General features: G+C 38.4%; 1 protein-coding gene across 6 annotated transcripts in view; it reads left to right on the forward strand.

Moving 5' to 3' along the window:
• myo5aa (myosin VAa) overlaps positions 1–12,870 on the forward strand; it is an 87,838-nt gene that overhangs the window by 11,625 nt on the left and 63,343 nt on the right. For all 6 annotated transcript variants that reach the window (XM_077248218.1, XM_077248213.1, XM_077248215.1 and 3 more), the window contains exon 2: positions 11,489–11,599. In XM_077248218.1, the coding sequence (XP_077104333.1) occupies positions 11,489–11,599 (111 nt within the window). The remainder of the gene's footprint in view (positions 1–11,488; positions 11,600–12,870) is intronic.

Genomic DNA, 12,870 nt, shown 5'->3' on the forward strand with positions numbered 1-12,870 from the left:
CAACAATGTCTTGGCATTATTATAGTTAGCTTTACTTCAGAATATGTTTGGAACAACATGAGTTCCATGAGTTTGGAACGACATGAGGGTTGGTAACAATGAAAGCATTTTTATTTTTGGTAAACTATTGTTTTAATACAGACCATTATAGGGTTGATAGTCATGTGTGCAAGACTGCATTCATGATGGCACTTAAAAAGGCAGTGAAAGAATGAGTAGCCTATGCCTGAAACACCTCATAATCTTCACTTCATGAAAATAATACATATGTTGTCCAGAGTCCATGACGTGGCTGTGAGAACAGTTTGTGTTTCAATGAAACTCTCCAATTGAATGGGATTGGAATGTCACATCAGGTGAAGATTAAGTTAATGACTGTTAGTCAGAGGTGTAGTTCACCTGTTTGGGATTAGTCTCATCTAAACCCTGGTTAAGTCTTCATGCTGGGGTTTCCCCTGGGTTAACCTTTATATATATATATATATATATATATATATATATATATATATATATATATATAGGTCCTTCTCAAAAAATTAGCATATTGTGATAAAGTTCATTATTTTCCATAATGTAATGATAAAAATTAAACTTTCATATATTTTAGATTCACTGCACACCAACTGAAATATTTCAGGTCTTTTATTGTTTTAATACTGATGATTTTGGCATACAGCTCATGAAAACCCAAAATTCCTGTCTCAAAAAATTAGCATATTTCATCCGACCAATAAAAGAAGTGTTTTTAATACAAAAAAAAAAGTTAACCTTCAAATAATTATGTTCAGTTATGCACTCAAGAGTCAATACTTGGTCGGGAATCCTTTTGCAGAAATGACTGCTTCAATGCGGCGTGGCATGGAGGCAATCAGCCTGTGGCACTGCTGAGGTGTTATGGAGGCCCAGGATGCTTCGATAGTGGCCTTAAGCTCATCCAGAGTGTTGGGTCTTGCGTGTCTCAACTTTCTCTTCTCAATATCGCACAGATTCTCTATGGGGTTCAGGTCAGGAGAGTTGGCAGGCCAATTGAGCACAGTAATACCATGGTCAGTAAACCATTTACCAGTGGTTTTGGCACTGTGAGCAGGTGCCAGGTCGTGCTGAAAAATGAAATCTTTATCTCCATAAAGCTTTTCAGCAGATGGAAGCATGAAGTGCTCCAAAATCTCCTGATAGCTAGCTGCATTGACCCTGCCCTTGATAAAACACAGTGGACCAACACCAGCAGCTGACATGGCACCCCAGACCATCACTGACTGTGGGTGCTTGACACTGGACTTCAGGCATTTTGGCATTTCCTTCTCCCCAGTCTTCCTCCAGACTCTGGCACCTTGATTTCCGAATGACATGCAAAACTGAGCAACAGTCCAGTGCTGCTTCTCTTTAGCCCAGGTCAGGCGCTGCTGCCGCTGTTTCTGGTTCAAAAGTGGCTTGACCTGGGGAATGCGGCACCTGTAGCCCATTTCCTGCACACGCCTGTGCACGGTGGCTCTGGATGTTTCTACTCCAGACTCAGTCCACTGCTTCCGAAGGTCCCCAAGGTCTGGAATCGGTCCTTCTCCACAATCTTCCTCAGGGTCTGGTCATCTCTTCTCGTTGTGCAGCGTTTTTTTGCCAAACTTTTTCCTTCCCACAGACTTCCCACTGAGGTGCCTTGATACAGCACTCTGGGAACAGCCTATTTGTTCAGAAATTTCTTTCTGTGTCTTACCCTCTTGCTTGACGGTGTCAATGATGTCCTTCTGGACAGCAGTCAGGTCGGCAGTCTTACCCATGATTGCGGTTTTGAGTAATGAAACAGGCTGGGAGTTTTTAAAATGCTCAGGAATCTTTTGCAGGTGTTTAGAGTTAATTAGTTGATTCAGATGATTAGGTTAATAGCTCGTTTAGAGACCCTTTCCATGATATGCTAATTTTTTGAGACAGGAATTTTGGGTTTTCATGAGCTGTATGCCAAAATCATCAGTATTAAAACAATAAAAGACCTGAAATATTTCAGTTGGTGTGCAATGAATCTAAAATATATGAAAGTTTAATTTTTATCATTACATTATGGAAAATAATGAACTTTATCACAATATGCAAATTTTTTGTGAAGGACCTGTATGTATATATATATATATATATATATATATATATATATATATACTGTGTATATATACACTCACCTAAAGGATTATTAGGAACACCTGTTCAATTTCTCATTAATGCAATTATCTAATCAACCAATCACATGGCAGTTGTTTCAATGCATTTAGGGGTGTGGTCCTGGTCAAGACAATCTCCTGAACTCCAAACTGAATGTCAGAATGGGAAAGAAAGGTGATTTAAGCAATTTTGAGCGTGGCATGGTTGTTGGTGCCAGACGGGCCGGTCTGAGTATTTCACAATCTGCTCAGTTACTGGGATTTTCACGCACAACCATTTCTAGGGTTTACAAAGAATGGTGTGAAAAGGGAAAAACATCCAGTATGCGGCAGTCCTGTGGGATAAAATGCCTTGTTGATGCTAGAGGTCAGAGGAGAATGGGCCGACTGATTCAAGCTGATAGAAGATCAACTTTGACTGAAATAACCACTCGTTACAACCGAGGTATGCAGCAAAGCATTTGTGAAGCCACAACACGCACAACCTTGAGGCGGATGGGCTACAATTGCAGAAGACCTCACCGGGTACCACTCATCTCCACTACAAATAGGAAAAAGAGGCTACAATTTGCAAGAGCTCACCAAAATTGGACAGTTGAAGACTGGAAAAATGTTGCCTGGTCTGATGAGTCTCGATTTCTGTTGAGATATTCAGATGGTAGAGTGTTATTTGGCGTAAACAGAATGAGAACATGGATCCATCATGACTTGTTACCACTGTGCAGGCTGGTGGTGGTGGTGTAATGGTGTGGGAGATTTTTTCTTGGCACACTTTTGGCCCCTTAGTGCCAATTGGGCATCGTTTAAATGCCACGGCCTACCTGAGCATTGTTTCTGACCATGTCCATCACTTTATGGCCACCATGTACCCATCCTCTGATGGCTAATTCCAGCAGGATATTGCACCATGTCACAAAGCTCGAATCATTTCAAATTGGTTTCTTGAACTTGACAATGAGTTCACTGTACTAAAATGGCCCCCACAGTCACCAGATCTCAACCCAATAGAGCATCTTTGGGATGTGGTGGAACGGGAGCTTCGTAACCTGGATGTGCATCCCCGAAATCTCCATCAACTGCAAGATGCTATCCTATCAATATGGGCCAACATTTCTAAAGAATGCTTTCAGCACCTTGTTGAATCAATGCCATGTAGAATTAAGGCAGTTCTGAAGGCGAAAGGGGGTCAAACACAGTATTAGTATGGTCTTCCTAATAATCCTTTATGTGAGTGTGTATATATATATATATATATATATATATACTTTTAAAAGCTATGCGTTCAGCTGTACACACCTACACTAAGCATTCGCGGCAAAATCGACTTATACCTTAAGCCAAAAGTATACTTAGGAAAACCGTGTTCTGCGACGGCCCGCACACTGACCTTGTGACGTAATATACTACGTCATTACAAGGGTCCCATAGACGTCCGTGCACACTGTCCCTGTGCAGCCCAATTTTTGAGTGATTCTCATTTCTTATTTGTGCATCCTTGGTTCCTTTCCTCGCTTCCTTTCCTAGAGCCCTATGAAATTAGTTTTTTTTCCCTAAATTCCGTTTTTTCTGTTTTATTTTTTTTGGACTCCATTTTAATAATCAAAAAAGCATGTCTAATTAATGAAATCACGGAACTTGTACAATTGAAACAAAATTACATGTTTAGGGCCCTATGAAATTCGTTTATTTTTAATTCTGTATCATTTTTACCAAATTATTTCTGTGTTTTTTGTTTAAAATTTTCTAGATTCTATTTTAATGATTTAATTAAATTTTAATAATAAATAGCATGTCTAGTTAATTTAATTAATAAAACAACAATTTATGAATTTAAAAATAAAATTTAATTTCTAAGAAAAGGTTTTTTTTATTTCAGAAATTCCATGTTTTGTATTTTAATTTTTCTGGCAATCAAATGAAGGCATAAAACATTAAATTCATTTATCTTTTAATCATTTGAAACTAAACAAACTTTATTTAAAAAAAATATATTATTATTATATATTTATTATTAAATATGTTATTATTATTGTTAGTGTTAGTATGATTATTACATTGAGACGTAGACTCTACTGTAGAATAGTTATGTATTTCTGTCACAATTTCAAGTTAAACCAAACTTTTATTTTGATGGGTTGTAGGGGTGGGCGATATAGCCTCAAAAATCTATCACGATATTTCAAGAATATTTGCGATAATGATATTTATGACGATATAGACATTTTTTTTGTTGTTGTTGAAAATTTTCTTATTATGTTTATCTCGCCTAAATGTTTGCTCACTCATTGCGTTTTTACTACAGAAAGTTTACTACAAATACTACAGAAAGATAATAAAGTAATCAAATGTAAAATAACACAGTCTTTTAGTTCTGTTTCCTGATTAGATTAAATTAAATACATAGGCTAATAATTCTCATTCATTACAATTAAAGCTATCTTTTGTTGTTTTGACGACAACATTAATGACAGACGCATAGCCTATGGCTGCTGTCACTTTTACAGCTAGTGCACGGATCCATTGCTGTTTTCATTATACTGTCTGTCACACTGTCACATGCGTTTTATACATAACCGACTGTGTTTATGAGTATACTTACCAACACCGGAAGTTTTACACAATTTTGCGTTTTTCCCCCCCATTAAAGCGATATAATCCGCGAAAAATAACTTTAGTTTCTCGCGAGCTGTACTCTATGTATGCACGCATCCAGTTTTTATGACTGGATTCCGCATGCTGTCAGTGTTTTCCACATCGCTGAAATCATAGGACCCTACTTTCCTAGCATCTAAGCTATTCCCCTTTGGATGCGAGGGAGGTGTATCCTCGCTCATGACTCCTCTGGAAGCTTCCTCACTTCTTGTTCCTCGCCTCCTCGCCATGCAATTAGAGAACTGAGATGTCCTTAAAGATGGCTGAGTTCTATTGGTTTCCGCCGGGCTGGATTGAGTATTGAGAAGCACCCTTTGGGCCTATCTGAATACCTGCACTTGCAGTCTTTGCACTTGACCACTTGTCTACATGCATGACGCTAAGTTTCACCACCAATTTGGTACTTGTGTGCTGTTATCTGTGCGCACAGCCACACATACCCGAAGGGCACGCTCACAGAGAGGCACTTTTCAGATTGCGCGCATACACCAAATTGATTCCTCTTTTGCATCTCCGTACGCTTGAACGGACACATACACAAAATTATGCCAAAATACCAGTCTCAGCAAGTGTTCTCGTAAACAAAGTCAGTTATGTCTTAAAGAATTAGTTCACTTTCAAATGAAAATTAGCCCATGATTTACTCACCCTCAAGCCATCCTAGGTGTATATGACTTTCTTCTTCCAGATGAATGCAATTGGAGTTATATAAAAAAAAAATCCTGGTTCTTCCAAGTTTAATATGTTTATGTTTTTATATCCATCTGAATGATGCGTGCGCATGCTCTAGGCGAATGTTGAGACTGAAGAGTCCACTAGGTGGCCATATGCAGTTGTGATATATTGTGCAGTAGTCGAAGAAGAGTGCGGAAAGAGTGGTAAAACAACGTGCTGTTCCAAGAACAGAAAATAAAGCAGCATATCCTTCACCATCATTTTTGTGTCGTTCTTGTGCTAAAGTTTGCATGTAATGGTGAATCTGCTAAATTTCTTCTTCTGTTCATCCAAGCGAACAACCAATAAATGACTCGACTCAGTTTTTCCCTCTGACGTCTGGTAGAGTATAAAAAAGCCGTTGCACTGCGCTTGTGTCAAACTTGTCAATCTGCGCTCATCCATACGGAATGTAATGCAGACAATTAAGTAAACACGGGTCTTTAGACTATTGCATTCATGCTTCTTAAAGGGGTCATATGATGCGATGTCTTGTTTTCCTTTTTCTTTTGTGTGTTATGTAGCAGTTTGTGCATGTATAAGATCTGTAAATTTACAAAGCTCAAAGTCTCAAACCCAAATAGATATTCTTTATAAAAGTTAAGGCTCAGCCACGCCTTCCTTAAACGCTTCGTTTAAACACGCCTCCACAAATCTACGTCAGTGTGTGTGGGGGCAGAGTTTCATAACACCGCTCAAATGTACACGCAAAGAAAGAAGGTGTAACTTTTATTCTAGCTGTATTATTGTTGCCGCCATGTCGTGGAGACACTTGTGTTTTTCGTTACGAAAGCCAACCTACTTTGTTTGGCCTTCCAAAAGAGGACACAATTAGAAAACAGTGCTTAAGCTTTATCTACAACGCTGTTCCAGAACAGTACAACAAAAATGTCCAATTGTGTGCTGCGCATTTTTCGGAGGACTGTTTCCAGAACCTGCGAGAATTCAAGGCCGGCTGTGCACAAAGGCTTATTCTAAAAAGTGGGCAATTCCATCTTTGCAAGTACATTCTGCTTCTGACTCCCAGACACAGCCTGTAAGTTTTTCATATTTTAAGAATTTGCTACTGACTATTAAAACGTTTTGAGCAGCATAGAGTAGGGCTTGCTTGACATTACTATGATCACAAATGCAGACATAGTTTTATATAGTGTTCTGACACCTGTAGCGCGGCGCGTAAAAACACAGAACAAGTCATTATAATCAGTAATTATGTCCTCAATGAAATAAAACCTTACCAATCTGATACGATCCGGTCCAGTGGCGCTGGCAAAGTTGATCGATCAGCTTGGACATCTGCATTGTCCTGTTCAGATTTGGGCTTCAATTAATACAGTAGTAACGAACGACATTATCACCTGTCATTATTGCTGTGGGAGCTGATGTTCCAAATATGGTAATGGGCATGACTCTTCGGTCACACGGTTAAGGTTTTTGGGCCAAACACAATACACTGGATCACTGGCCAATCAGAGCACACAGTGCTTTTCAGAACGATGAGCTTTGTAAAAATCTACGCACTTCAAAAAGGCGGGGCATAGAAGAGCAACAATAGTATGTGTAAAATATTGACTTTTTTTAACCTAAAACCGCGTAAACACATTGCATTAAACCAAATACACAACATAATGTTATTTTTAGAACCATCTTATGACCCCTTTAAAGACATGAGTCAAGACATTACTGAAGTTGTAACTACTCTATATCTGACATTTTTTTGTGAGTGACTGGTCTAACTTTTTACTCACGCATTCAAATGCAGTTTTCAATCCCAAAACCTAGCAGTGTGTATGAGGCCTATGAACATTGAATATTTCTATAATAAAACCTTCAAGATGCATCATTTCATATGAGTGTGTGTGTGCTGAACATGCCACAAGTTCATGTGTTATGTCACATTACAGATGCCCTTTCATTAGTCAGCTGTGTGTGTGTCTGTGTGTGTGTGTGTACACGTATGTCTGTCTCTGTCTGCTAAATCATGTGGTTGTGTCACATGAGGATTATCATGTTTTTTCAGATGTATTGCAACCACACATAGGCTACTGATTTTCACATTGTCTTGTAATCCTTAATTTTCTGGCATTATGGGTAATCGTCATTGTGTGTGAATTTGACCAAGTGGGAGAGAGGAGCAAGTTGTGTCGGGTATAGTGACCGTGTGTGTGTGTGATCGTGTTGAAATGCTATTTTTACCCTCTCTCCTCTTGTTCCTGTCTCTCTGTTGCTAGGAGCTCAGTTCTGGGATGGTCTTCTCCAGAGACTCAGGTTAAACAAACGCATAAGTCCCTGCATCTTGCATATTGTTTCTGAACCGTATGTTATGTATAATTGTTATTAGTGGTGGAGTGGACAACTGATTGGCATTGTTTTACATATCGCCATCAGCCGATACATTTTTCTGTTTGGCCGATGTGTTGGAAGCGGGACTTTTATTTTGATATTGCTGAGAACGCCAGCAACTGAGCACACAGCGCTCCATCTTCTCTGTTTAGCAACTCTGTCTAATACGTTATTATTATAGGGTCTGCTTTTATATACTTAGTAATAGAAAGGCAAACAATATAACAGTTTCTCATCTACTGTCAGCATTTAGCAATTACACATTTATATTCAAATCTCAAGCATGTTCGGTTGACCTGTAAAAAACGAATGAGGTTTATTCTTGTGTGTCACGCAGTAAATTTGAACCAATGAGGTTAATTCTCATATGTTACGCAATTAAATCTGTTTATCATCTAAAGCGATAGAGTCTCTTCAGAAAATGTGGACTAAACCTCTCAATTCATATGGATTAGTTTTACGATCTCTTTATGAACTTTTTGAAGCGTCAAAGTCGTAGTTAGCTGACTGTCAATGGAGGGACAGAAAGCTCTCAGATTTCATAAAAAAGATCTTCATTTGTGTTCCGAAGATGAATGAAAGTCTAATGGGTTTGGAACAACATGAGAATGAGAAATTAATGACAGAATTTTCATTTTTAGGTGACTATCCCTTCAATTTATTTGAATTACATCAAAAACTAGAAGCAGAATAGAAGCATAATGCTTAATTGAAAAATACTTCTATTTTGTTTTGTTTATTTTTTTAATTTGTTAACAATTTATATAAAGGATAATGTTTATACTTTTTTTCTGTAGGCTAGTATTGTGAAATTTCACTAGTATTGGTACTTTTGAAGTTAATATCACTCCATGTTGTTAAAAATGCATGAGCAGTTTTCTGAGGTGTAGGGCAGTGTGTCTGTGTGAGCATCATACACGAATGAGTTACAGTATAATGATGGTGTGGAAACCTGGACTATATCCAGTCTGGACCGCGTGACTAACTCTGACGTAACCACTGCTGACATGGTCAGGCTGCTTTCTGAAACGCTTAAAACACACACTGACTCAGAAACATGTAGCAGCCAGTTGACAGAATTGTTTGAAATAGATCATCCATGCTGACTTCATTCTCTTTAGGCTATATTTTGTGTCAGCTTTAAAAGCGTTTGTATAAATGTTGCATCATTTTTTTTTGTGTTTTTTTTGTTGTTGTTGGTAATATTATGGATAATAGACCACAGTCTGGAGGCCTGAACTTAGTGTGCAGCTAGTTTTCATAAATGTCCTCATTTTAACTACTTTCTTTTCTTTAGTTTCGTTGTTTGTTTCTTTCTTCGTGTTTACAGGGTCAGTCATTCATGTATTTCAGGATTATTGGTTGGTTCTGGTTGTTCTCTCTGAATTGCTTTTTGTCTACTGTTGTCATGGCTGCATTCATGCTGTCTCTATTATTATGGTTGTGATTATGATTTAGTGATGAGGCAGATCAGGCAGGATGACAGCTGATGCAAATTATAAGCCAGCTATAAGTATTAAAAAAAATAATAATAAGAAAAAAAATATTCAGCACTGCATGGAATATGTTGTATGGCATGACATGATTCTTTAAAATTTGAAATTTATATTAAAGTGCCCCATTATGCTTTATCGAATATTACCTTCGAATATCACCATGCTGCGTGTAATACACTGCAAAAAAATATTTTCTTACTTAATATTTTTGTCTTGTTTCCAGTCCAAATATCTAAATATTCTTAAATCAAGATGAATTTACTAAACAAGTAAAATGGTTTAAGATTATGTCTTGTTTTCTTGGGTAAAATCAAAATTAAGTGAGTTTTTGCTTAAAACAAGCAAAATGATCTGCCAATGGGGTAAAAAAAAATATTAGCTTGTTTTCATTTGAATTAAGATTATTTTCCTTAGCAAAAAATCACTTTTTTTTATTTATTTGTTTTTAGAAAATGAGACATAATATATTAATTCATTTTACTTGTATGGTAAATGCATCTTGATATTTTTAGATTTTGGACTTGAAACAAGACAAAAATACTAAATAACAAAAGCATTTTTTGCAGTGTATAGATGTAAAAGGACTGAAAAATTCCAAAAAAGGCTTTAAGTGATGGACCAATCACAACAGACTGGGCCATTTGACCAGTCAGAGCAGAGTAGGCTCGTGGAAAGGAGGTGTTTAGAGAGACTGAATCTTCGAACAAACATTTTCAGACTCTTTGAGAAATGAGGTGATGTGCTAGCCTGGCTAACGTCAGACCCATAGACAGTAAAATAAATGGACACAGCGACCCCATTGATTTCAACGGAGAAGACTGAAGCCCGATTATTGCACTTCCTGTCTGATGGCTGAGCGACTGCGCAGGCTCAAACTGAGTTTGACGACAGTCTGAACGTTGTAAATCTTCTAGTAGCGGTGGCAAGACAAATCTGAATCACCTAATTCTTCAAAAACGTTGTTGAAATATTTTGTCCCGTTGTTTTTATTGACTTTCTTTCTATCTATGGGCTTCTCCCTTGACTTTATGCCTCTATGTCCCTCCGATTGCCTCATAGACAGTAAAAGATTGCCTGCGAGCTTTTCCTCCTTGTCTATACGGTAATGTCTCTATTGTGCGACATAAAGTCGCGTGATTATGACGCAATCGTTAGCCTGTTTTTAACAAAAACGGCTTCTACGGGGCCATAACGTAAGATACAAAGTAATGGAGCCTTTTATACATTGTCGTGTTTCTTTAGAAATAAATAATTGACAAATGAAGTCTTTGGACGCCTCAGATGTAAAGTTATTCGCTGTCAAAGTGACGCTAAAATGAATGGGAGTCAATGGAATGCTAACAGCAGGTGAAGTTCTGCTACAATGGCGGCTCCCGCGAGGCTTCAGTTTCCGGCTGATGGATTACCCCCTTGGTCAGACCGAGTCTCATTTAGACGTCGGTCTGGGAACTACATGTTCATTTTCACGTATTTGAGGACTGGTTTACGAATGCCCATTGCCCAGAGCCGTTTATCGGGTGCTACGAATGTCCATCAAATGCGCCTGCACGTAGTCAATCGTTTCAATTATACCAGATGACGTATGTAGAGCAACAGAAATTGGACGAGGAAGAACACGATGGGTCAGAGATTTAACTAAACTACTTAGAACAATATCTATGGCTGCATCGAAAGGTAACTTCGCGTCTGCTGCCATGTTGGATCCATAGGTATAAACAAACTGCTGCTCCCTCCCCGTTCTGTGATTGGTCCCCTCGCCGAGGCGAAAATCTGGTCCATGGAATCCAGACTGCCTAGCAGCTTGAATAAAATCGCGCTGCGCGCAAGGCAGCATAAGGAAACCCAGGCTAGTGATGTGCGGAAAATTGGGAACCTTAAAAAATAGCATAATTGCATGATGTAATGTTGCTGGTTCTTGATCTCTTTTGCCTGCTTTTGAGCGCCTGCATGTGATTAAATGTTTTAATCTGTTTTTCACAGTTTTTTTCTGCATTGACATGTTTAGGAGTAGAATTGACTTGCTCTTATAATTAATCACAATGCTTTCAAATATGTGTTAAAATAACCAGATAAAGAGCAATACTGATGCTACATTGTGTTGTCGAGTGATATTAACTGATAATTTTGTCTCTACAGTATGCCCGGGTCTGGATCCCAGATGTAGAGGAAGTGTGGAGGTCAGCAGAGCTCACCAAGGACTACAGACAAGGAGACGGAGTACTGCAACTACAACTAGAGGATGGAAAGGTCAGTGTGTGTATATTTAGCCCCTTTCACACAGAGATTCCGGAAAATACACGGATAATGTGACCCGGCATTTGTACCGGGATTGTTTGATTTCGGTTCATTCACACTGCCAGTGATTTGCAGGGATCTGTGAGTGCGTTCACACACAACCCATAAAGATCCCGTAAAGACACATGACATCAGGATGAGACGTGTAACGTACGCGTCGAAAACATGTACATGTGCATACCGTTCCACAAAGCTGGCGAACAATCTCAGCTTCAGCGCGGATAGTGAGGAGCTCCTGGTCTCTGCTTCGTTCCAGTTTGCAGACATTTGTTCGTCCTTTCTTTGTTGATGACGAACACAAACTTTCTTCTAAGAGCAACAGAGTCGCGCGATGGCTAGAGCGTCACTACTAAGACACACCCTTTATGGCATTGGTCCTGGCTTTTGTTTACACAGCGCGTGTTCCGGGACTGATTCCGGCAATGTTACTAGGTCCCCAACCCGGCATCGATGCCGGTATCAATCCCGGGTCGTGTTTGCGTTCACACAGAAGGCGTTCTGGCAATTTCCCGGCAATTTCCGGGGATCAACGCGCTGTATGAAAGGGGCTTTTGAGTAATGTGTTTTTATTAGCCTCATCAGATTATTTGTATGAACATTACTCACAGTACAATGGATTTACTGGAGTACTTTAATTTTCTACGGATTGATGCTCCAACCTTTGTGTTAGCAGCCCAGATCATTAACCATTAGTTTAAACATTCCACTGTCAATCATATTGTCCAAGTACTACAGACCAGTGCTTCTAAATTGGTTTGGCCATGGGACCCACATTTTCCTATGGTCATTAACCCACTACCCACATTTTTAGGAATTTGAATCAAGCTAATTTATTTCTCAAAAATGGTTTACAAGCACAAGTACCGTCCCATTTTACTTAACACACATAAATTGTAAGAATATCATTAACACTGATGAATAAACAGTAATGCTAATAAATAGATGTCTCAAACTAGTTTTTGTTTATACGTAAGTTAGTTTTTGTCATCAAAAAATAAATAAAAAAATAACGTTGAAAAAGTTTTTAAGGTTACAGAGACCAGTTACCATGGTAAACACAATACTAACATGAACTGAACTGTTAATAAAATATATGGACAGTCACACTGATCCTGATAAATATAATGAACAATATACCTGCATGCAAATCCTTCCCAGCTAACACATGACTTATTAGTTACATAATTTAATACTTTTTGGTAATTTCATCACTTATTAATCGA

This window comes from Siphateles boraxobius, unplaced genomic scaffold (genome assembly GCF_051911475.1).
Source record: "Siphateles boraxobius isolate OS27281-9 unplaced genomic scaffold, OSU_SipBor_1 30, whole genome shotgun sequence".
NCBI classification, from domain to species: domain Eukaryota; kingdom Metazoa; phylum Chordata; class Actinopteri; order Cypriniformes; family Leuciscidae; genus Siphateles; species Siphateles boraxobius.